Source organism: Balaenoptera borealis (assembly GCF_965194805.1).
Source record: "Balaenoptera borealis genome assembly, chromosome: 7".
In the NCBI taxonomy this organism is placed as follows: Eukaryota; Metazoa; Chordata; class Mammalia; order Artiodactyla; family Balaenopteridae; genus Balaenoptera; species Balaenoptera borealis.
The window spans coordinates 105,740,830-105,767,726 of record NC_138864.1 but is presented as its reverse complement, the minus strand read 5'-3'; the positions used below and the strand labels follow the sequence as shown (position 1 = coordinate 105,767,726).

Here is a 26,897-nt window from a genome sequence, read left to right as displayed (position 1 = left end):
ATAAAAAAAGATACTGTGCAAAGTGATGGTATTTCCCCCATCACTTTGGGATGGTGCAGACAAAGGGAGATGTCTCCTCTGAAGCAGCACTGTCACAGTCAGTGGTCACTAGCACTTGAATTTACAGTCTGGACCTAGCTCAGTGCCCCAAGTTCCCTTAGAACAGAAATGAGGAAGGAGAGGGTAAGAGCTCAAGGAGTACATGATCTGCAGAAGTTCGTGTGCAGGAACAATACAGCGTGTAAAAGGGCAGAGTGGTATATGATATGCATGCGTTGTCTATTACCAATTGGAGCCACAGAACATGGGCTACACATAGTAAAGGCAAAACAGCATATCAGTGACCTGAAAAGGAAGCATCTGCCAACCTTTTCAGTCCATGAAGATTATTCCATGGGGTTAGCCAAGAAGCTTTTCTAGAAGAAAAACATCCACGACTTCCCAGAAACCAGAAGCCAGTTTAAATGTGGCAGTCTACCAACCCACTGGGCTGGTATTCACAAAACCAGTACTGTTAGACAACAACAACTGTGGATAGTTCTAGGAAGAACTAATCCTGAGTAAGTGCTCTTGAAGACACAAAAACAAGCTTATCCTCACTCATCTAATGCACTCTCTTCAAAGTGCCAACAAGCAAAAGAACCAGTCACTCAATGGCAATATGGAGTTCACCACATTTTAATCTCCCATTTCTACCCCTCTCCTCATTCATAATAATGAAAACAGATACTGTGACCAAAGAGTATGATGACTGATAATGAGCCCAACTACCAGCCACATCACAGAAACAGTACTAAACCAATTAACACAGCCTCGTACATTATTATCACCTTAGTGATCCACTTACTCTAAAAATATCCTCAGCTATAGATCTAATGTCTAGGCTTCAGTTTTGAGTAAGACACTAATACCTAAAATTCAGTGAAACATTGCTTTCCTAAATGCAAAGCTCTGACAAAACAAAGTACTCCTAAAGGAAGCCAAGACGTCGGTAAAAATTCATTTATCAAGGGTCAGTTCACAAGGAAATAGCTAACCCCTGTGGGGAAACCTCCAATTTCTACTGACTAGGCAGAATTACTAAAAGCTTTTAAGGCTTGAGGAAGGAGCCCCCTTCTCTCAGGACCTCATGTTTTACAGCTGGTCAGTCACTGGGCAAGAGAAAGCTACACTAGAGGTCCTGAAAAGGACATACACCTTATCCTAGAGAAAGGTAACCTAGCTTCTTTAATATTCCAGCCTTCTCAAGTTGTGTTCCATCCAGAGTCAGGCAAATTCAATAAATGGACCAGATACGAGCTATGAAGAGAGGCGATTAGAAGATTCAGGAAAGCGAGTGACCGCATCACTCCTGCCGAGGGCCACAGAGCACTCCAGGAGAGAACCCCGTGCAGGTGTCCACACGGAGGCCAGCCAGCAGAAGGCTACCTCATGGGGAAGGCCATCCCAGCAGAGCCTCCCAGAACAACCCTACGTACGCAGAAACTGACTCAAAGCGCTCGTCACATTAGGGCCACAGTGACCCAACGGGAAGAATCACTGGTCTGGTCAAATGATGTGCCAGAGCTCCACCTAGGAAGCAATGGCTGTTAAGTAGCTGAGACTCAAAACTGCCTCTTCCCTTTAGAATGCCCAATGGCAGGTGATCTAGCAGCTTGCTCTCCACTCCCAGACCCATGCAAGGTTCTGGTGTCTACCACGACAAATGGAATTTTAATTCCCATCTTTCCTTTGCACCAGGTAGACTCCTAAACTACTGAAACAAGATTAAATCCCACAACAATGTAAAACCTCAAAGCTAGCTACTTTTGTACTTGGCCCAGTGCTCGATCATCCCATGTCCCACCTGCATATGTAATTAATCCCTCTCTGCCGCAAACACCCCACCACCCCAATTTTCAAAAGCTCCACTGAATGTAGAACGACTGTGACATTCATTTCTGTATTTCGCATGAAACCAACATATAGCTTCACGTACAATGAGAGCTCAAGAAATCTGTGGGAAATAAATATATAATTCCCACAGTGCCCATCAATGCAGTATCTAGGCTGCGTAGAGTAGCTAGGCAACGCTGGGGATTAGGCTGGAACAGGGCAGTGATGGCTGGGGACACACAGCAGAGCTGCTTTTATTGTCACGGGACTTAGGAGAGAGAGCTAGGTTTCTCTGAAAGCAGATATGAAAGAAGGCGGAGAATAATCAAGTGCATGATATTTGGGACAGTGATACAAAGGGAAGCAAATAAGCAATAATGTCCTTGACTCTGTTTGAATGTGACAAAACCAGACATGCTCCAAAACAACAGAAAGCCAGAGAGAAAGTAGTGCTGCATTCCACAATCCACTGATCCGCAAAAGGAGACGCTCCGGTTCTTTTCCTCATTATTCACTGTACACCTGCTTTGTGTCAGGCACTGACGAGGCAGAAAAACACAGACGTCCCTCCCCTCGAGGAGCCGACAACCGAGTACAGAGACATATAAACATGGAATAGGATGACAGCACAAAAAAGGGATGATGAAAGGTGATGTCAGGTGTGACTTCTCCAGAGGATGAATCACCGGGGCACAAGGAGGAGACGGAGCTCCCGCTGGAGGGGGCAGCTGAGCCAAGGCATGAGCAGGCAGGACTCAGGTGGCCTGTTAGGAGACCCGAACACTTCCTCAGGGTTGGGACTTAGCGTCCCGGAGGGGGTTCAGTAAGAGAAGACTAAAAGTCAAATCACAAATGGGACTGTATCCCAGGCTAAGGCATTTAGATTTGTCCAGCGGTAATGAGGAATCACTGAAGTATCTGGCAGTAATACTGAGCCAGGGAAAAAAAATGACATTATATCTCAAAAACATCTGAGAGCATACAGAGAAAGAATCAGAGGGAAGGAAAATGAAGGCAGAAAGACTGTTATCTCAATATTCCAGAGTTGAACAAAGCACTCTCTCAGAGTTGAACAAAGAACAATAGCAACTGTAATGAAGTTTCAAGAATAGAGAAGAGAGATTTTGAAGGAGGCAGAATCTCTAGGTCTCGATAAAAGCCTGGAGGTTGGCGGGGGTGTTTGGAATTGGGTTACCACTTGGCATCACTGCTAACTTGAGCCAGAGCACCTTCAAGGGCATGGTGGGGGGAAAACCAAATCACAGCAGGGCGAGGAGAGACTAGATTACTGCACACAGAAATAGTGACTCTGGCTGACAAAGGGTGAAATCCGTAGCTCTCAAATACTTTATGTCACAGGGACCTTTGAAGAGTTACTAGGAGAAACTGAGTTGCTCTGGAAGAGACAAAAACCACTAGGCTGTATAAATATATGAAACTCCAATGAGAGCAGGGATCAGATTACATGGTATTCTTTCAGTTGGGATAGTTCTGGTAAGATTTTATTGTACTGTTACATAGGCTACAGCTAAGATACCTCAGAACAAGCTGCAACTGGCCTTGATTCTCATCCCCAAAACAGAAAATTAAAACCGAACCCTTCTTCCCTAGAGGCAACCCTGCTTCTTCCTTCTGGGGAAATGAACTTGACTGGCTCTAGCCAACCAGGGTCAACACTCTTCTCCTCTTAGAAGCAGGCAAGCTGTTACACAACACAAAACTGAAAGGGAAAGAACTATGCAAAACGTTGGTCAAGAAAAGCACTTAGCACCCAAAATTTGAAAAGTGCTGAGAGAGATTTAATCTTCAGCACTTGGACTAACAGTACGAGAAGTGTCTGTAGTAGCAGAAATTAAATAGCACTAGAGATTACCACAGCTAACATTTGTTAATAAGTAGCTTACAGGCCCGTTCCGCATTATCTTGTTTAATCCTCATTGAACAACCCTGAGGTATAGAATAACCCAATACTTGTGCTTACTGATAGAGGACCAATGGAAAATAACTGATTTTGTCTATTTAGTCAATATCCCAAGAATCTAATTGCTGTTGATAGAATTTGGGGTGATTTGTCTCTATTTCCTATAACACTGCTTTACTATCTTCTTAATTCAAACAAAATGCTTTTTATTATAGATGAAAACAACTGCATGTTTTTCCTTAAATGAAAGACCCCCGTGAGCTGCTTTTTTTCCCGCACTTCCATGAGAAGAAAACAGCAGATGGAAGCTGAGGTACCAACTTGCCCATCATCATCAAGCTGAGGCAAAAGACAAATAATTAGAATCCAGAAACTTCATTTTTGAGAGCCAAAGCACCACTGAAGAAGAAACAAGAACGGATGTTTCAAAGTACAGGAGCCAAGAAGACTCATGGTAGCTGCCTGGAGAGGTAACTTAAGGAGTCCAAGGCAGACCACAAAGAAGGCAAGGTGGCCAGGCATTAGAGATGGGGGAGCAGGGGGCTGGAGGGGATGGTAGAACAAAAGCTCAGAAGCTTGTCAAATCGCCATAACACATGGTTCTTGACAACTACTGAACCACAAGTTGCCCTAAGAAACTGATAACTTCCTCCCTTCAAAATGCATGTTTACACAAAATTTTGCAAGCAATTTCATGGGGTTCACAGACGTCCTTAGGACACAGATCCCAGATTAAGAATCTATAATAAGGCACAGTCCTAACATTTATAGTATATGCTACCATTTATGAAAATGAGTGTCTACTGTATAGCACAGTGAACTATACTCAATATCTTATAATAATCTATCATGGAAAAGAATCTGAAATACATATAACTGAATCACTTTGCTGAACACTTGAAACTAACACAACATGGTAAATTAACTATACTTCAATTAAAAAAAAGAAAGAAAGAAAAGAAAATGAGTGTCTGCTTGTATAGGTGATAAATGCCTCTGGAGACTCAAGACTGCAATAACACCAGTAGTCTCCAGGGAGAAGAACTAGATTTTTCACTGTGCATCCTTCTGAATTTTGAAGGTAAATGAAGAATTCAAACATAAATAAAAGAGCTCTGCCATAACTAATGCCAACCTCAAACAGCTGAGACTACCTAGGAAATGTACTAACCCGTTTCCAGAGAAAGAGGCATGAAACACTGATAAACCTGAAAAGGCTCTAAACCTATGGGAAAGTGTATGACGGAAAGAGACTGGGATTACCGGGATTAAAGGTAGTGAATGTATAAACTGAAGCAAGCCACTGTTGATTTGTCATCAGTCCTGTGATATAAAAATACTGGAAATAGGGAGCCTGCTTCAAGATGGCAGAGGAGTAAGACATGGAGATACCTTCCTCCCCACAGACACATCAGAAATACATCTACATGTGGAATAACTCCTACAGAACACCTACTGAACGCTGGCAGAAGACCTCAGACTTCCCAAAAGGCAATAAACTCCCCACGTACCAGGGCAGGGCAAAAGAAAAAAGGAAAAACAGAGACAAAAGAATAGGGATGGGACCTGCACCTCTGGGAGGGAGCTGTGAAGGAGGAAAGGTTTCCACACACTAGGAAGCCCCTTCACGGGCGGAGACGGCGGGTGGCAGAGGGGGGGAAGCTTCAGAGTCACGGAGGAGAGCGCAACAGAGGTGCAGAGGGCAAAGTGGAGAGATTCCCACACAAAGGATCAGTGCTGACCAGCACTCACCAACCCGAGAGGCTTGTCGGCTCACCCATCAGGGCGGGTGCGGGCCGGGAGCTGAGGCTCGGGCTTCGGAGGTCAGACCCCAGGGAGAGGACTGGGGCTGGCTGCGTGAACACAGCCTGAAGGGGGCTAGTGCCCCACAGCTAGCCGGGAGGGAGTCCGGGAAAAATTCTGGACCTGCCTAAGAGGCAAGAGACCATTGTTTTGGGTGCGTGAGGAGAGGGGATTCAGAGCACCACCTAAATGAGCTTGAGACGGGCGCGAGCCGTGGCTATCAGCGCGGACCCAAGAGACAGGCATGAGACGCTAAGGCTGCTGCTGCCGCCACCAAGAAGCCTGTGTGCGAGCACAGGTCACTATCCAAACTTCCCCTCCCAGGAGCCTGTGCAGCCCGCCACTGCCAGGGTCCCATGATCCAGGAACAACTTTCCCAGGAGAACGCACAGCGCACCTCAGGCTGGTGCAACGTCAGGCCGGCCTCTGCCGCCGCAGGCTCGCCCCGCATTCCGTACCCCTCCCTCCCCCCCCGCCTGAGTGAGCCAGAGCCCCCTAATCAGCCGCTCCTTTAACCCCGTCCTGTCTGGGTGAAGAACAGATGCCCTAAGGCGACCTACACACAGAGGCGGGGCCAAATCCAAAGCTGAACCCTGGGAGCTGTGCGAACAAAGAAGAGAAAGGGAAACTCTCCCAGCAGCCTCAGGAGCAGTGGATTAAATCTCCACAATCAACTTGATGTACCCTGCATCTGTGGAATACCTGAACAGACAACGAATCATCCCAAAATTGAGGCGGTGGACTTCAGAAACAACTGTAAACTTAGGGTTTGCTTTCTGCATCTAATTTACTTCTGGTTTTATGTTTATCTTAGTTTAGTATTTAGAGTTTATCATTGTTGGTAGATTTGTTTATTGATTTGGTTGCTCTCTTCCTCGTTTTTTTAATATATAGATGTATTTTTTTTTCATTTTCTCTTTCTGTGAGTCTGTGCATATATGCTTCTTTGTGTGATTTTGTCTGCATAGCTTTGCTTTCACCGTTTGTTCTAGGGTTCTATCTGTCCGTTTTTTTGTTTGTTTGCTTTTTTTTTTTTTTAGTATAGTTTTCAGTGCTTGTTATCATTGGTGGATTTGTTTTTTGGTTTGTTTGCTCTCTTCTTTCTTTCTTTCTTTTTTTCTTTTTCTATTACTTTTTAATTTTTTATTTTTAATAATTCTCTTTCTTTTCTATTTTAATAACTTTATTTTATTTTTTTAATTTATTTTCTTCCATTTTTTCTCCCTTTTCTTCTCAGCTGTGTGGCTGACAGGGTTTTGGTGCTCTGGCCGGGTGTCAGGCCTGTGCCTCTGAGGTAGGAGAACCGAGTTCAGGACACTGGCCCACCAGAGACCTCCCAGCTCAACGTAATATCAAACAGCAAAAGCTCTCCCAGAGATCTCCATCTCAACGCTAAGACCCAGCTCCACTCAACGACCATGAAGCTCCAGTGCTGGACACCCTATGCCAAACAACTAGCAAGGCAGGAACACAACCCCACCGATTAGCAGAGAAGCTGCCTAAAATCATAATAAAGTCACAGACACCCCAAAACACACCACCAGACGCAGTCCTGCCCACCAGAAAGACAAAATCCAGCCTCATCCATCAGAACACAGGCACCAGTCCCCTCCACCAGGAAGCCTACACAACCCACTGAACCAACCTTACCCACTGGGGGCAGACACCAAAAACAACGGGAAGTACAAACCTGCAGCCTGCGAAAAGGAGACCCAAACACAGTAAGTTAAGCAAAATGAGAAGACAGAGAAACATGCAGCAGATGAAGGAGCAAGGTAAAAACCCACCAGACCAAACAAATGAAGAGTAAATAGGCAGCCTACCTGAAAAAGAATTCAGAATAATGATAATAAAGATGATCCAAAATCATGGAAATAGAATAGAGAAAATACAAGAAATGTTTAACAAGGACCTAGAAGAGCTAAAAAGCAAACAAACAATGTTCGACAACACAATAAATGAAATTAAAAATTCTCTAGAAGGAATCAATAGCAGAATAACTGAGGCAGAAGAAAGGATAAGTGACCTGGAAGATAAAATAGTGGACATAACTACTGCAGAGCAGAATAAATAAAAAAGAATGAAAAGAATTGAGGACATATAGGGGTCCCAGAAGAAGAAGAGAAAAAGAAAGGGTCTGAGAAAATATTTGAAGAGATTAGAGTTGAAAACTTCCCTAATATGGGAAAGGAAATAGTTAATCAAGTCCAGGAAGCACAGAGAGTCCCATACAGGATAAATCCAAGGAGAAAAATGCCAAGATACATATTAATCAAACTATCAAAAATTAAATACAAAGAAAAAACATTAAAAGCAGCAAGGGAAAAACAACAAATAACATAAAAGGGAATCCGCATAAGGTTAACAGCTGATCTTTGAGCAGAAACTCTGCAAGCCAGAAGGGAGTGGCAGGACATATTTAAAGTGATGAAAGGGAAAAATCTACAACCAAGATAACTCTACCCAGCAAGGATCTCATTCAGATTCAAGGGAGAAATTAAAACCTTTACAGACAAGCAAAAGCTAAGAGAATTCAGCACCAGCTTTACAACAAATGCTAAAGGAACTTCTCTAGGCAGGAAACACAAAAGAAGGAAAACACCTACAATAACAAACCCAAAACAATTAAGAAAATGGTAATAGGAACATACATATCAATAACTACCTTAAATGTAAATGGATTAAATGCTCCAACCAAAAGACACAGACGGGGTGAATGAATACAAAAACAAGACCCCTATATATGCTGTCCATAAGAGACCCACTTCAGACCTAGGGACACATACAGACTGAAAGTGAGGGGAGGGAAAAAGATATTCCATGCAAATGGAAATCAAAAGAAAGCTGGAGTAGCAATTCTCTCATCAGACAAAATAGACTTTAAAATAAAGACTATTACAAGAGACAAAGAAGGACACTACATAATGATCAAGGGATTAATCCAAGAAGAAGATATAGCAATTGTAAACATCTATGCACACAACATAGGAGCACCTCATTACATAAGGCAAATGCTAACAGCCATAAAAGGGGAAATCGACAGTAACACAATCATAGTAGGGGACTTTAACACCCCACTTTCACCAATGGACAGATCATCCAAAATGAAAATAAATAAGGAAACACAAGCTTTAAATGATACATTAAACAAGATGGACTTAATTGATATGTATAGGACATTCCATCCAAAAACAACAGAATACACTTTCTTCTCAAGTGCTCCTGGAACATTCTCCAGGATAGATCATATCTTGCATCACAAATCAATCATTGGTAAATTTGAGAAAACTGAAATCGTATCAAGTATCTTTTCCGACAACAACGCTATGAGACTAGATATCAATTACAGGGAAAAAAAACTGTAAAAAATACAAACACATGGAAGCTAAACAATACACTACTAAATAACCAAGAAATCACTGAAGAAATCAAAGAGGAAATCAAAAAATACCTAAAAACAAATGACAATGAAAACACGATGACCCAAAACCTATGGGATGCAGCAAAAGCAGTTCTAAGAGGGAAGTTTATAGCAATAAAATTCTACCTCAAGAAACAAGAAACATCTCAAATAAACAACCTAACCTTACACCTAAAGGAACTAGAGAAAGAAGAACAAAAAAACCCCAAAGTTAGCAGAAGGAAAGAAATCATAAAGATCAGATCAGAAATAAATGAAAAAGAAATGAAGGAAACAATAACAACGATCAAAAAAACTAAAAGCTGGTTCTTTAAGAAGATAAACAAAACTGATAAACCATTAGCCAGACTCATCAAGAAGAAAAGGGAGAAGACTCAAATCAATAGAATTAGAAGTGAAAAACGAGAAGTAACAACTGACACAGCAGAAATACGAAGGATCATGAGAGATTACTACAAGCAACTATATGCCAACAAAATGGACAACCTGGAAGAAATGGACACATTCTTAGAAAAGCACAACCTTCCGAGACTGAACCAGGAAGAAGTAGAAAATATAAACAAACCAATCACAAGCACTGAAATTGAGACTGTGATTTAAAATCTTGCAACAAACAAAAGTCCAAGACCAGATGGCTTCACAGGAGCAATCTGTCAAACATTTAGAGAAGAGCTAACACTTATCCTTCTCAAACTCTTCCAAAATATAGCAGAGGGAGGAACACTCCCAAACTCATTCTACAAGGCCACCATCACCCTGATACCAAAACTAAAGAAAGATGTCACAAAGAAAGAAAACTACAGGCGAGTATCACTGATGAACACAGATGCAAAAATCCTCAACAAAATACTAGCAAACAGAATCCAACAGCACATTAAAAGGATCATACACCATGATCAAGTGGCGTTTATCCCAGGAATGCAAGGATTCTTCAGTATACACAAATCAATCAATGTGATACACCATATTAACAAATTGAAGGAAAAAAACCATATGATCGTATCAATAGATGCAGAAAGTTGTGACATAAAAGATGTGACAAAATACGACACCCATTTATGATAAAAACCCTCCAGACAGTAGGCATAAATGGAACTTACCTCAACATAATAAAGGCCATATATGACAAACCCACAGCCAACATCATTCTCAATGGTGAAAAACTGAAACCATTCTCACTAAGATCAGGAACAAGACAAGGTTGTCCACTCTCACCATTATTATTCAACATTGTTTTGGAAGTTTCAGCCACAGCAATCAGAGAAGAAAAAGAAATAAAGGGAATCCAAATCAGAAAAGAAGAAGCTAAGCTGTCACTGTTTGCAGATGACATGATACTATACATAGAGAATCCTAAAGATGCTACCTGAAAACTACTAGAGCTAATCAATGAATTTGGTAAAGTTGCAGGATACAAAATTAATGCACAGAAATCTCTTGCATTCCTACACACTAATGATGAAAAATCTGAAAGAGAAATTAAGGAAACACTCCCATTTACCACTGCAACAAAAAGAATAAAATACCTAGGAATCAACCTACCTAAGGAGACAAAAGACCTGTATGCAGAAAACTATAGGACACTGATGAAAGAAATTAAAAATGATACAAATAGATGGAGAGATATATCATGTTCTTGGATGGGGCGAATCAACATCGTGAAAATGACTATACTACCCAAAGCAATCTACAGATTCAATGCAATCCCTATCAAACTACCAATGGCATTTTTCACAGAACTAGAACTAAAAATTGCACAATTTGTATGGAAACACAAAAGACCTTGAATAGCCAAAGCAATCTTGAGAAAGAAAAACGGAGCTGGAGGAATCAGGCTCCTGGACTTCAGACTATACTACAAAGCTACAGTAATCAAGACAGTATGGTACTGGCACAAGAACAGAAATATGGATCAATGGAACAGGATAGAAAGCCCAGAGATAAACCCACGCACCTATGGTCACCTTATTTTTGATAAAGGAGGCAAGGACGTACAATGGAGAAAAGACAGCCTCTTCAATAAGTGGTGCTGGGAAAACTGAACAGCTACACATAAAAGAATGAAATTAGAACACTCCCTAACACCTTACAGAAAAATAAACTCAAAATGGATTAAAGACCTAAATGTAAGGCCAGACACTATCAAACTCTTAGAGGAAAACATAGGCAGAACACTCTATGACATAAATCACAGCAAGATCTTTTTTGACCCACCTCCTAGAGAAATGGAAATAAAAATAAAAATAAACAAATGGGACCTAATGAAACTTAAAAGCTTTTGCACAGCAAAGGAAACCATAAACAAGGTGAAAAGACAACCCTCAGAATGGGAGAAAATATTTTCAAATGAAGCAACTGACAAAGGACTAATCTCCAAAATTTACAAGCAACTCATGCAGCTCAATATCAAAAAAACAAACAACCCAATCCAAAAATGGGCAGGAGACCTAAATAGACATTTCTCCAAAGAAGATATACAGATTGCCAACAAACACATGAAAGGATGCTCAACATCACTTATCATTAGAGAAATGCAAATCAAAACTACAACGAGGTATCACCTCACATCGGTCAGAATGGCTATCATCAAAAAATCTACAAACAATAAATGCTGGAGAGGGTGTAGAGAAAAGGGAACCCTCTTGCACTGTTGGTGGGAATGTATATTGATACAGCCACTATGGAGAACAGTATGGAGGTTCCTTAAAAAACTAAAAATAGAACTACCATACGACCCAGCAATCCCACTACTGGGCATATACCCTGAGAAAACCATAATTCCAAAAGAGTCATGTATCACAATGTTCATTGCAGCTCTATTTATATCAGCCAGGACATGGAATCAACCTAAGTGTCCACTGACAGATGAATGGATAAAGAAGATGTGGCACACATATACAATGGAATATTACTCAGTCATAAAAAGAAACGAAATTGAGTTATTTGTAGTGAGGTGGATGGACCCAGAGTCTGTCATACAGAGTCAAGTAAGTCAGAAAGTGTAAAACATATACCATATGCTAACACGTATATATGGAATCTAAAAGAAAAAATAAAAAAGGTTCCGAAGAACATAGGGGCAGGACAGGAATAAAGACGCAGACGTAGAGAATGGACTTGAGGACATGGGGAGGGGGAAGGGTAAGCTGGGACAAAGTGAGAGAGTGGCATGGACTTATATATACTACCAGATGTCAAATAGCTAGCTAGTGGGAAGCAGCCGCATAGCACAGGGAGATCAGCTCAGTGCTTTGTGACCACCTAGTGGGGTGGGATAGGGAGGGTGGGAGGGAGACGCAAGAGGGAGGAGATATGGGGATATATGTATATGTATAGCTGATTCACTTTGTTATACCTCAGAAACTAACACACCATTGTAAAGCAATTATACTCCAATAAAGATGTTAAAAAAAAACAAACTTGAAATATACAGAAAAGAAAGAGTACATCAAATGTGCAGTCAAGGAGGAGACTGGGCTATAACCTGGGTCTACCTCTCGGAGGGGAAGCACCTACCTCGTCCGGGGTGTCTTTTGCATCAGGTTGTGTGGCAGCTGCCCTGCGGGCAAGGTTTCCAGCACGAATGTTGCTAAGGTTGATCTGCCTCTCTGGAGGAGGCCCACCACGAGGCTGCCCGCGGACAATGATGGCACACCCTGAGAGGACCTAGGTCAGGGGAAAAACAGAGAAAATTAGCCATCTAAAGGAAACATCACCAGAATACAGATGGTCCACTCCTGTATCCCCAACATCTAGAACACTATTCGGCCTCTTGAAGGCACTCAAATATTTGTTGAATGACTGAATGAACAAGACTATTTCTAAGTTTATAAGAGAAATACCTATCTAAAACCTTGGGCTAGATTCTGAAGTGACTGACCCAGCAATACAAATAAGAATTACACAAAATGATAGAAGACTCATAAAATAGACTAGGGTGAAGAGGCATGCGAGACATGGAGATAACCTTTGTAATTTCATCCCTGCAAGCTGACCACCACCTGTGTTCTTTTCAATATTTAAGAAGTTAATGTCTCCATCCACACGTGCTGTTCTACGGTGGAAAAGGCAAGCAATGGAAGAAGGCCAGAGAAAAGTGGAAGCTGAAGGAAGAAGCCCCGACACGCCAGCCACACCAGCCAGAAGGAGCCGAGGATGCCCAGGGCTAACGCGGAGGCAGTGCAGCCAGAGCCCCGTGCTCACACTTCCTCTGTAGACAGTGCTCAGACTCTAGGCTAAGAGAGAAATACAGAAGAGAGAATCTAGAACACCCACGCCCTCGGTGATTAAAATAGGGGAATCGAAGAAGCACCTTAAAGCTCCCAAGTCCAGCAGCTCCTACCCTCTCTCCCTGAAGGACCCCAGGCGTAAAAGCCACTTGGCAACTATGGAATGAGCTCTAAAGCTCACTTAAAATATTTGCGGGGGGAAGAAGAAAGGATTTCACGTGGGAGAAGAGAAGAAACGGCACACAGAAAAACATGAGAATCATCGCCCAAACTATTCAAATTCTTTGCTCAGCGAGGCACGATTTAATCAACAGAGAGACTTGAGCACTGGCTTCACTAGAGCTGAAAGGCTCAATCCCACCTTCAAAACAGGAAAAAGCTGCTGAATGAAAAGTTAGTAGATAGAAGGTTGGAGAGTCCTGCCAATGCAGAACTCCGCAGCAGACAAGACCACGGAGTTTTCTGTAAAGGGAACAGTCCTTGGAAAGAAAGCTGACTCAAAGGAAGAAAGGAAGGAATATGAAGGAAGCCACTTCGATATGCATTTGCTTACCTGACTTGTCTCCCTCACCTCTCCACCTTAACTCATGCTCTAAATTGTGGATTATTAATATAAATACAGAAGTGCATTAAACATATATGTACATCTTAAAGAATAAGAAGCAAACAACTATGTAACCACCACCCAAGTTAATTACCAGAACACTAGCAGAACCTTGGATCCCCTGTGCCCCTCTCTACTCCCAGCCCCTTCTCCTGAATGCCACCACTATCCTGACCATTGTGATAACCCCTCCTCCCTTGACTTTCTGTACAGTGTTACCATTTACGTATACATCTCTATGCAATATGGTGGTTTTGTTTTTCCTATTTCTGAACTCTATAAACTGAGTCTACTGCGTGTACCCATCAGTGATTTTCTTCTTTTGCCCTTTTTTTGGGTGAAACTCATTCATGCCAGAACACTAGTTTATTCACTTTTGTGGCTGTACAGTATTCCATTGTATGAACCTACATAGTCCAACAAATATACATAGTCCAACAAATATACATAGTCCAATTTTTTTTTTTAATTAGTGCTAAGATTAACATCTCATTATCCCCAATACCTCAAGCACACAGACCTTGGTCTAAATGGTTCCTCCCTGGCTACACCATGACACACATAACAAAAGACTGTCTTCCTTATCTAGTTACAAGTCATGCTTTTCATTTTTATCCTTTGTGATCGAGTGTTACCAGCAATTAAACCCTACAGCTCCAACCAAACAGTCTTGCTAACAGCCTTTCTTGAGAACCCATGTCCTGGACATCATCCCAGGGATTTGACATTCTAAAAAGACAAGCCCTCAAACAAAGCAAAGCCAAAGAAGAGATAGAGTAGGGCACAGGATGGTTGATGTTCCTGAAATGAGAAGGGCCAAAGGAAGAAAAGGAAAAGAATGTGGAAATGATTCATTTACAGTCAATTCTTCAGAAGTGGCGGAAGAAAAGCACATTTTTTGAATACCTGCCTTGAAATCATTCATGTACAGGCTCCAACGGGACTGAGGAGCATAGAGCATACAAAGCAGAGCACCTGTCTCAAAGGCCTATTCCTTGATTTTTGTCAAGTTTTCACAAAAAGTAATAAAGCACTCCCAGGAGACCCAGTACCTCTTGGGAAGCCCAGCTGGAAACTCACCTTGCCTGACCAGTGAGCACTGACCCAGGCTAGGAAACAATCCTTATTTCTCAAGTCTGACGAAACCTGCTGAAAAGCTCAAGAATAGAATGACTGATGAGTACCCTCTTATTCCCCCTAAATATCAGCAAGGTGTTACCTCTAATGCCTTGACCTAAGTAAAGTAGATCACTGTGGGACAGTGGGTCTATAACTATTATCCCAGCCCCACCAAGGGCTTTAGTAAACAACTTGTACAAAGGAATTTTGAAAAACCTCATTTGTACGCTCTCCCCTTGCCCTGAAAGCTATTCTGAAGACTGCTGTCAGAGCTTCTTTGCATTACTGCACCAAATATGCCATTCAGACAACAGTCAGTACTTGAATTAATATTAGAGAGAGGTGATTTTATAGGCTGCACAACACCTTTTATACTATTGAGGATACAAATGCAAGCAGCAGCCACCAAGTCAACCTCCCAAGCAACAAGGACAGATATTCACTGTGGCAGGTACTGCTATTCCTGTTCCCCCAGGAGGAGAGGACTGGCACGGCTACATCTTTCCTCTGAAACTCTCTCCCCCTCATTCATTTGGCCACAGCCTTGGCGATGAGATAGGAAAAGACTGTCTGCAGACCATTATGGAAGGAAGAGACCTGTCTATATGGGAAGAATTTGTTTCCTTCCTATTATTTATAGGAACTGAAATAGTTCAAAACACACTCCACCTCCTCTTTTGCTCTCTCCATTTCATCTTCCAAGTACTGTTCAACTCCCTCCACCTGCCTCACTTGTCAAAAGTCTTTATTCAAGTTCTTCCTCAATAAAAATATTTAATGGGCTTCTCTTGTCTAAGGTTCCCCACCAAATAAAGCCAAGGGAAAGACCTTCTGGGGAAAAAATACTTAAAATGTCTTTATTTTTGGGGGGCTGTGTTGGGTCTTCATTGCTGCACACAGGCTTTCTCTAGTTGCAGTGAGTGGGGGCTACTCTTCTTTGCGGTGCGCGGGCTTCTCATTGCGGTGGCTTCTCTTGTTGTGGAGCACGGGCTCTAGGCACGTGGGCTTCAGTAGTTGTGGCACGTGGGCTCAGTAGTTGCAGCACGCAGGCCCCTAGAGTGCACGGGCTTCAGTAGTTGCGGCATGCGGGCTCAGTAGTTGCGGCGCGCGGGCTCAGTAGTTGTGGCACGTGGGCTTAGTTGCTCCGCGGCATGTGAGATCTTCCGGGACCAGGGATCAAACCCATGTCCCCTGCATTGGCAGGCGGATTCTTAACCACTGCGCCACCAGGGAAGTCCTTTAAAATGTCTTTAAGTAAAATATGAAAAAGACCAAGGGTCTATATATCAAACTTAACTTGTATCTCATATGACACGAAAACAAGTCATTTTTCCTCTGTAAATCACAAGACCTGACATCTAAGTTGATTACTTATAATTTTATCCATTGACTGAGCCATTTATTTATTCATTCATTTATTAATTCAACACAAATTTATTGAGTGCCTTCTATATGCCAGGCATTGTTCCAGGCAAGTAACATACTTCAGTGAAATAAAACAGACAAAAATGTCTGCTCTTGGAGAGCTGACATTCTAGTGTGGGGAGCCAGACAAACAATAAACAAGTAAAATATTGTTTGTTATCCAGAATTTTAATTTCAGAAAAATAATGTTAAGATTGAGAGGCAACTGTCAGGGGTAATTGTTCTGCCAAAGCTGTACTGATTCATGTTGCAAACTTTCATGGATGCGGTAATTATCCTTAATTGCTAATTTATAGGGCGTAGAAAGCAAGTCATATGGTAACTGCTTTATCCAATTATATTAATAAAATGACATATTCTAGAAAAATGATCTTAGCCCTACCTGATACAGCAGGAGGCTTGTGAAAACAGCTGTCAAAACGAGTCAGTTTGATTGAGGTTATGAATTAGACAGTTTTCATCTCTGACAATAAAGGCTGCAGAGAGACATGGTGTGATTCAGAGGACCTGGCTTCAGGGCACAAGTTGGATGGTGACAAAGGCTGAAACAAGCCAGCTGAGAAAGAAAATGGGGACTCAAACTGCTCAAACCCACTAATAGGTGTACTGGGAGATTCACCTACAGTGAAACACTTTATGGGCAGCTACTAAAATACTGCACAGCAACAGGAACACCATCTTAAATCTTCACTAGATACTGATAAATGACTTGGTTTAACTCTTAAGCCCCCAGACCACGAACACCAAAAGATAGAAACCTTTTATACAAAAACCTACCCAGGGCTTCCCTGGTGGCGCAGTGGTTAAGAATCGCCTGCCAATGCAGGGGACACGGGTTCGAGCCCTGGTCCAGGAAGATCCCACATGCCGCGGAGCAACTAAGCCTGTGTGCCACAACTACTGAGCCTGCGCTCTAGAGCCCGCGAGTCACAGCTACTGAAGCCCACGTGCATATGGTCCGTGCTCTGCAACAAGAGAAGCCACTGCAATGAGAAGCCCCTCGCACCGCAACGAAGAGTAGCCCCCGCTCGCTGCAACTAGAGAAAGCCCATGCGCAGCAACAAAGACCCAACGCAGCCAAAAATAAATAAATAAAATAAATTAATTAAAAAAAAAAAAAACCTACCCACACTATACTTAGGGCAAAAAAAGTGATGGTATAGAAATCCGTGTCAATAAAATCAGCATTCTTTTTCATGGCACCAAGAGCAAAAATCATCTTGGCTTAAAAGTCATATCTTCTTAGCTGAGAGCATCTTGTTAGCTCTACAAGGAGGACTAGCTTAACAGGTATACCTGCCTGATAAGATATGACAAGAACATCTTAGCCATATCTGTCAATATGAAGATCTAATATAAAGAATAAGGATAGTCACCTGATGAACACCAAAATGTTATGAAACGGAAGCTCAAAATAAACTCGTAAATTTACGGTCAACTCATTTTCAAAAAGGGTGCCAAGACAATTGGGAAAGAACCTTTCAACAAAAATATGCTGGGAAAACTGGATATCCATGTGCAAAAGAATGAAGCCAGATCGCTACCTCACACCATATACAAAAGTTAACTCAAAGGACCAGAGACCTAAATATAAGAGTTAAACTATAAAACTCTTAGAAGAAAACATGGTGACCATGGATTAGGCAATGGTTTCTTAGATATGACACCATCTTAGAAAGCACAAGCAACCAAAAACATTGTGCTTCAATGGATGATATCAAGAAAGTGAAAAGATAGTATTTACAAAACATATGTGATAAGGGTCTAGTACCTGGAATAAGGAAATACTGTAACTCAACAATTAAAAATGGGCAAGGATTTGAACAGATATCTATCCAAAGAAGATATACAAATGGCCAGTAAGCACATTTATTATTAGTCATAAGGGAAATGCAAATCAAAACCACAATGACATATATCACTTCATAGCTACTAGGGTGGCTATAATCAGTAAGACAGACAATAACAAGTGTTGACAAGAATGTGGAGAAATTAGAACCTTAATACATTGTTGGTGATGCAATCACTTTGGAAAACAGTCAGGCAGTCCCTCAAAAGTTAAACATAGAACTATCATATGACCCAGCAATTTCACTCCTAGGTACAAAGTCAAGAAAAATAAAATATATGTCCACACAAAATCTTGTACACAAATGTTCATGGTAACATTACTCATAAGAGCCAAAAAGAGTAGAAACAATCCAAATGTCCATCAAGCGACAAACAGATAAGCAAAATGTAGTATAACCATAAAATGGAATATTATTCAGAAACAAAAAGAAATGAAGTACTGATTGATGCTACAACATGGATGAATCTTGAAAACATTGTGCTAAGTGAAAGAAGCCAGACAAAAAGCCACATACTGAAATGATTCCATTTATATGAAATGTCCAGAACAGGCAAATCCATAGAGACAGAAAGTAGATCTGTGGTTCTCAAGGGCTGGAGGGAGAGAACAGGGAGTGACTGCTAATAAGTCCAGGGTTTCTTTTTCTTTTAAGTACCAATGAAAACTGTTCTAGAATTAGACAGTGGTAACAGTTGTGTGAGTAATTTTATAGTATGTGAATTTATTTAAATTTAAAAAATTAAGATCCAACATGGAAGTACAAAAATATGACATAAAATGTCTATCTCCATAGGGGTATTTCCATATCTTGTAGGAAGATTAGACCCTTAGCTGAACAACATTAACAGAAGTTTTTTAAAAGGCAGCTGACTCAGACCCAAAAGTCAGGCATGGGGATTCACAACAGAATGAAGGGCTACTGTAAACTTTCAAGTCCTCGAGAAATAACAAGATAGAAGTCACGGGAAAGAAGCAGAACTTCAGTGAAATCTACAAAGCCCTAAAAAGGAGAAAGATGGCCAAAAACAATACAAGCTTTTTCTGAGAAACAACACAGCAAGTAGAATGAACTCCTTTCCCTCTGTGGCACAGAAAGGAGAACCAAGAAAACCACTAACAGTCCAAGAACGAAGAACAGTCCATAATGCCATCCACAAGTCTGCAAAGGCCACAACCCAAAGGCTGCATGTTTAGAGGACAAAGAAGCAGGCCAGCGACTCTTCTCTGGACAAGGTGTTTTCTCCACCTAAAAATACCATCAGGGGACGGGGAAGAACTGTTGTGCACTTTAATGAAGCAAAAAACTCTAAAGAAATGGAATTAAAGCACAAGTAGAACTTAAAAAACAAACAAAAAAAAAACAGACTGGAGAAAATCTTAGTATATCAGAAAAAAAGCTTTCTGGCAGCCAGAGCTGTTGCCTCCACAGGAAGAATCATCTCTTGAAAATTAAAACGTCATTTAGACAAAGAGCAAGCAATCCCAGAAGAGCATAAGCTGTGTGGTCTCGGAGGTCTTTCCCAGCACATGTGCCAACATGACCGGCTTTTTCTTTCTTTTTCTGGCGAGAGCAAGAGGCAAACCTAAATGAAGGGGCCCAGCATTCAAGCACAATGACCTGGAAGCCCATGGCCTCGTGGCAGGCCATTTCACTTGCGCCGGGCACACTAGCTCTTTCAGGAGAGACAATCCAGGGCCAGCTGTACCATGAATTGGGCCTCAGTTTGGAAAGAAGCAAGTTCAAATCTCAAGGGGACTCTAACGATCACCTGCAGAGAGAGGGCAGCTAACTGAGAGCATCTCATCAAGGCCCTTTTATTTTACAGATGAAGAATCTGCAAATGAGACAGACTCAAGTGACTTTTGCTTAAAATAAAATTGATGGCAGAGCAAGTACTAGACCTGAAGTCCCCAAACCTGATGTTCTACTATGCCACAGGAAGAAACAAGCATTTGGGGAGCTGCTATCTGTTAAAACGGTAGGTGAGGTTACCTACTGATTAAATCTTCTCCTCAGTTAAAAATCTCCATTTCCGTGTGCCAGCAGAGCAGGTGTCAGAGACTAAATCACTAAGCCAGCAAAGCTTCCATGAGCTGGCTCCCCAAACCAAATCAACACTTATTAAACACTACCATATGCAGGGAAAGCAGACTTGCAGTCCCAATTATACCAAAGAATACCCAAAAAGGAGACACAAAGGAAGAAAACTTCAGAATGATAAAAAGCAGGATTGGCAAACTACAGTCCAGTGGCCAAATCCGCCCTACCACCTGTTTCTGTACAACTCATGAGCTAAAAATGGTTTTTACATTTTTAAGTGATTAAAAAAAAAAAGGATGTTATGTAACACATGGAAAGAGTATGAAATTCAAGTTTCAGCTTCCATAAATAAAGTTTTATTGGAACATGGCCAAGCTCATTCACTTATGTAATAGTCTATATGGTTACTTTCACACTGAAACAGCAGAGTTGAGTAGTTGCTACAGAGCCCACATGGCTCTCAAAGGCTAAAGTATTTACTACCTGGCCCTTCAAAGAGTCAGTTTGCCAGCCTCTGATATAAAACATTATGACAGGGAATGAGATGAAAACTAGTTTTATGGCAGGTTAAGTGGTACGTGCACAGCAAAAATAAATTCTGGACGACCACTTCAAGTTACAGACTGCTCATCTTTATAATCAGGGAAGGGGCAGTGGTAAGTGGCAATAAGAATCTAGTTTCAGAATCAAATCCATGTCAGTGGTGATTTTTGAAAGTTCATTGGCTCTATTAGCCTCAATTTCCTCATTTATAAAATAAGTATATCAGAATATCCATGAGAGGTGTGATGAAACCTAAACAAGGGAATAAGGCCCTTGGCACAGAGGTTGGCCAAAAGACCCAATAAATAATAACCAATATTGTTATAAGAAATGGCTTGGGAGTTCCCTGGTGGTCTAGTGGTTAAATTCGGCACTTTCACTGCCGTGACCCAGGTTCAATCCCTGGTCGGGGAACTGAGATCCCACAAGCCGCTTGGTGTGGCCAAAATTAAAAAAAAAAAAAAGGCTCAAAGCGTGGTCTGAAGTAAAGACTGGAAGTATATGTACCACAGAAAAAGAACCATTTCCTCCTGGGGTTTACAAGTAAATATCAAATTCATGGAAATTCTCCCACCACTGAATTCAACCAGAAAGAATTAGAGAAATAATCCATGATCTTGTTTCCCTGCTTCATCACCTAATATACCCACTCTCTAGGAGAGTGGACTTCAGTGATTTCCGAACCTCTGTCCTCAGAGATCATGGTAAATAAGTATCGTATCTTAAGTCTATTCTTAACTTCAAACTTGACAAAGTGTCTTGACAATCACAGCCTCAGATGACCATGAATCTGAAATCAGATAGTCTTAAGTTTGAACACAAACTCAAGTGACAAGCATTCCGAACACTGTGGTGATATTCCCTCATCTATAAGTGAGGACAATACTACTGCCATCTTCTCTGGACGTTATGATTATTAAGCGAGATGCCTCACAGTACCTGACACCTAGTAGGTACTCAAGAAATGTTAAGGGCACACTGGTCTCTCTTCTCTTCCCTCCCGACTGTCCACTCCTCTCCATCCTCACAGCAAACTGTGGCACAGTTAGATGATGGCCACCAGGACTAGGACACAGGTTTTCCCCGTGCACTTTCTAATAAACCCCAAATATTAAACACCTGATATGAGAACTATGAATCAAAACAGTCGTGACTTAACATAAAGAACACAAGGCTGTAACTTGCACAAATAAAGCCTCACCAGAAAGGAACTAACTCAGTCTCCTGGAAGCCAGAACCCCGATGACGATCCTCTGCAGAGCCAAGTCCTCACCACCCCAAGGCTCAGCTCCACTGTGGTCAAGGAACCAGAGTTACTCAGAAATAAGAACTCAGCAGGAACTATATGGCAGGCAAACACAAAGTGTCATTCCAGAAAAATCCATTCCAGTTGTCAAAAGAGTTTATCAGAGTAACCGTCACGTGTGAAAATTGCCAAAGGGAGAAGAACCAAACATTGACTCCAGAACATAAAAGTGATCATCTGATCACTCCAGGACTTGACCCCTCGACCAAATGTTTAGGGTCAAGTACTCAGACTATTAAAGCTGAAGGAAAATTACTGCAGTGATCAGGGCTGTTGGGTGGTGATTGTGCTGTTTAAAATGGCCCACAGGCGTAGTCATGAAGTTTTCTTAAGCACAGAGGAAGCTGTTGTGATGTGCCCTACAGAGAAAATATTAGATCATTTTCGTTTAGGCACAAGTTATAGTGCTGTTGCTCATATGTTCAATGTTAATGAATCAAGACTACATATCAAGTAAGAGGTCTTTTTTTTTTTTTTTTTTTTGGCTCTGTTGGGTCTTCATTGCTGCGCGCGGGCTTTCTCTAGTTGTGGCGAGCGGGGGCTACTCTTCGTTGCGGTGCGCGGGCTTCTCATTGCGGTGGCTTCTCTTGTTGCGGAGCACAGGCTCTAGGTGCGCGGGCTTCAGTAGTTGTGGCACATGGGCTTCAGTAGTTGTGGCTCACGGGCTCTAGAGCACAGGCTCAGCAGTTGTGGCACACAGGCTTAGCTGCTCCGTGGCATGTGGGATCTTCCCAGACCAGGGCTCGAACCCATGTCCCCTGCACTGGCAGGTGGATTCTTAACCACTGCGCCACCAGGGAAGTCCCAAGTAAGAGGTCTTTAAACAAAAGCACACAGAACAAGGTCATATATCTATTACTTGATGAAAATGTGGTGACCAGAGGCTCACAGGAACTCAGTATTTCTCACAGGAGCGATGGTTCAAAATTCACTAATTCAGTGCTTGTGACTTGACAGAAGATAACTACCACGAAAAATGACTATATGTTATAAATACAAAGAAGATGATATGGCAACCTCTGGGGGGAGAGTCACAGGAGTTACGTGCACTATTCTTGCAACTTTTCTGTAAGTTTGAGATTATTTTTCAATAAAATTTAAAAACCTTTTGAAAAAGGTGCAAAACATACTACCAGCTGCTTTAGAGCCTCAAAGACAAAACAAATCCCTAGAACAAGATCTCCTTGGTGATTCTGAAAATCTGTCTTGCTCCCCTCCCGACCCCCCCTCCGCACACACAACTAAGAGAATGAATGTCAAACTGAAACCAAGCAGGATCCTGTAGGGCCCTCCCGGGTACAAAAGCCCCTCCGTGTCTCCCATTTCTTGTTTATAGAAGGCTTTAGTCTCCTAGGCCTTCCAGAGTTCCAAACAGCAGGCGCCAGCAGTTAACTCATTAGGGGAGTGAGGGAATGCAGAAACAAAAAGCAGTTAAACAAGACAAGTAACGACAATAGTTCAGTGATAAAACAGAGTTCTAGTTCCTCCTCAAGGGATACACACAATCTAACACGTATCTTTGAGTTGTTCTGCAGAAACTAAGACCCCCCCACCTGGGTAGAGGACAGTGACGACACGCTGTATACCCCACGCTGGCTGGCTGGCAGGCACCACAACATTGATAATTAAGATTCACATCACCCTGTTACCTCACCATCAACCAATCAGCAGAAGAAAGTCATACACCCTGCAGCCCTCACCCCAAATGTTACCTTTAAAAATCATTCCCTGAGGGAGGGATAAATTGGAAGATTAGGACTGACATATACACACTACTATATAAAAAATAGATAACTAATAAGGACCTACTGTATAGCACAGGGAACTCTACTCAATACTCTGCAATGGCCTACATGGGAAAAGAATCTAAAAAAGAGTAGATGTATGTGTATGTATAACTGATTCACTTCGCTCTACACCTGAAACTAACACAACATTGTAAATCAACTATACTCCAATAAAAATTTTAAAAAAGAAAATCATCCCCTGAAAGCCATCAAGGAATTCAGGTCTTCTGAACACGAGCCACCTTGCTTGGCACCCAGCAAATAAACATACTTCACCACAACCTGGTGTCAGTAAATTGGCTTTGCTGTGCAGCAAAGCAGACCCAAGTTCAGTTCAGTGACAAAACCGTTATTGTGTTGCAAGGACCATATCGTCGCATATAATCCGTTCATCGCTTCATGTTCTTCTTCCAAATGAGAGAATATGCTAGACGCATTCAAATCACAGAATTCCAAGCTCTGAGCACACAGTTCAAATAAGCTATCGCTGGGGACTTCCCTGACGGTCCAGTGGTTAAGACTTTGCCTTCCAATGCAGGGGGTGCAGGTTAGATCCCTGGTCAGGGAGCTAAGATCCCACATGCCACACGGCCAAAAAACCAAAGCATAAAACAGAAACAATATTGTAACAAATTCAATAAAGACTTTAAAAATGGTCTGCATCCAAAAAAAAAAAGAAAAGGTTATCACTACCAGAAAGGATCTTGAATTTTAGGGAGATGCCCTCTTCCTCCCAGTGCTAGTTATCTGGTGGGGATTTTAAAAACCTACATGTGTGATCTAATTAGATTTTATATTCAGAAAAGCCAAAAACCCCCTAATGTCTCAAAAGTTTTGAGAAACAATGGATGAAAATTCAGAGTCCTCTGTTGAGAACATTCTCTCAGAGGCCAGAGCACCATCCATATTTTTGGTTTAAATCCTGTAATCTTGATGGTAATCCCTTTCCCCCAGGAGCTGGCCTTCTTTATTAACGAAGAAGAATCTGATTATCAAAAACAATGCCTGGTTTCCCCACTCCAGTCTAGAAACAAAGGGAAAGATGTTTTGGCAAATGCCAAGAGAAATCTATTAATTTGCAAAACACTGGATCCCGAGTTTAGATTTTATTTTCTTTTATCCTTACCAAATCCTGATTTCCTCTTCCCCAAGAATAAGAGTCTCTACAGCTAATCAACTATACTTTGAATACACTGAAAAGTTAAATCACTGCAGCCACCATGGCTACAGATGGAGGGAGGCACAGCGGGGGGCGGGGGGGTGTTGACCCATCTTCTTTCAACTGAAACAAAGAAAGGGGAGAAGGAGGAAGCGCAGAAAGCCTCTGAAGGCAATTACAGACCAGCAGTCACCTGAGAGTTGTTGGAACTGCAGACTCAGACCCTGCCTGGACCTCCTGATTCAGAATCTGCATTTTAATAAGATCCTCAGGTGACAGGTATGCACAACGAGGTTAATCTCCCCTCACACACACACTTTATTCCCCACTGTGCCTGGGGAATCTGCCTGGCTCAAACATGTCCTCCAGCAAATTCAGCTTAAACTTTTTACTCAAAGAGGCCTTCCCAATCCCCAGACTAGGTCAGCTATATGCCATATATGCTCTGAGCCTCTGTATTTCTCTCCCACAGAATTCATCACAACATTAAATAGCATAATGAATTGTTTACTATCAGTTTTCCACTCCACGGTGCAAGCTGTCTCCAGGCAAGGACTACATCCATCTTATTCACCATGGTAGCCCCAGAGCCCAGAACAAGACCAGAGACAAAGTAAGCATTCAGTAAGTGTTTTTTCTGAATAAATGAATGGTCCTAGTATGTATCAAGCACAAGTATCAAGTGCTAGACTTTGCAAAGAAGCGACAAAAACAATTAAAACACAGTCCTTGTCCTTAAGCAGCTCATAGCTTAGTGGATTTTTGTTGAAGCTAACGAGAGAGCCAAGCTCTTAAGAGCATGCGGTGCATTCACAGCTGTTTTTCCAACAAATGACAACAGGTAACCCAAAGGTTCTCTAAGGCCTTACAGGAAACCTCTCCCTAGCATGACCTACAGGCAAGCGCGTCCTCACCTAACCCTCCCCTCAAAGATTCTCCCCTCCCCGAGTTCAGTACTTTGTCCAGCCCTCTCTCTCTGTCCTCTCTAAGGCAACTCCAACAGTCTTCAGCATCATTTTATTCTCCCCTAAGAAGTTCGTGTTTCCTCTGGGAACATTTTCTTCAACCCGCTTTCTTCATCAGCCCTCTTATTATGAAGTGTCAAATTTCCTTGTTACATCCTTTAAGAAGGTTTTACCTAACTCATTTCCAACCGCTCTATTACTTCCTGCGAGCTATCAAGTCTACTGTCAACAGAAACCATTCAAATCTATGTCCCAGACCACACTGGAGAAATCTCCCAATTAACTACTCGATACTCAATTGTCCTCCCACTTTCCTCAGTCATTTCCTATATCCCCCAAAGAGATACTCTGTCTGAACAAATGCTGTCATCTCTTCTAGGATTATATTTTCGATGATTCTTATATTTATTCTTGTTTAATAGACAAGAATCTCTTGAGAGATTTACATGCCAAAGCCAAATACCACAGTAACAAAAATGCCTAAACTGATAGCAAAGAGTGTAACATTTTTTTCATTTTATCTCCAGGGAAGAAGCTCACAGAGAAATATTAGTGGAGGCAAAGAACACAGTGACAAGGAGGGAAGTGCTCAGTGGAGAAGACAAGAACAAGCTTAAGCTACTATCAAGCCAGCTCACAGCCCTCTCCAAGGGGCTCAGAATCCACCCCGCCTTCCCAACCAGACCCCAGTTAGAGTATAATACAGCCACTAAAAACACCAAATTCTAGACACTAAGACTTTGATGTAAAGATCCATTCTAAGCACCGTTTGTACACCAAGTATTACAGATATATTCATGTGCCTGTCATGAATGGGATTAAAAATTCCCAGGGCATGCTTTCTGAA

General features: G+C 41.9%; 1 protein-coding gene and 1 long non-coding RNA gene across 2 annotated transcripts in view; one reads left to right on the top strand and one right to left on the bottom strand.

Moving 5' to 3' along the window:
• The window catches only part of LOC309632548, a 167,254-nt gene that overhangs the window by 93,567 nt on the left and 46,790 nt on the right, over positions 1-26,897 (top strand). The window lies entirely within an intron of this gene.
• SND1 (staphylococcal nuclease and tudor domain containing 1) overlaps positions 1-26,897 on the bottom strand; it is a 415,142-nt gene that overhangs the window by 373,478 nt on the left and 14,767 nt on the right. The window contains exon 2 of the mRNA XM_082400014.1: positions 12,537-12,686. Within this exon, the coding sequence (XP_082256140.1) occupies positions 12,537-12,686 (150 nt within the window). The remainder of the gene's footprint in view (positions 1-12,536; positions 12,687-26,897) is intronic.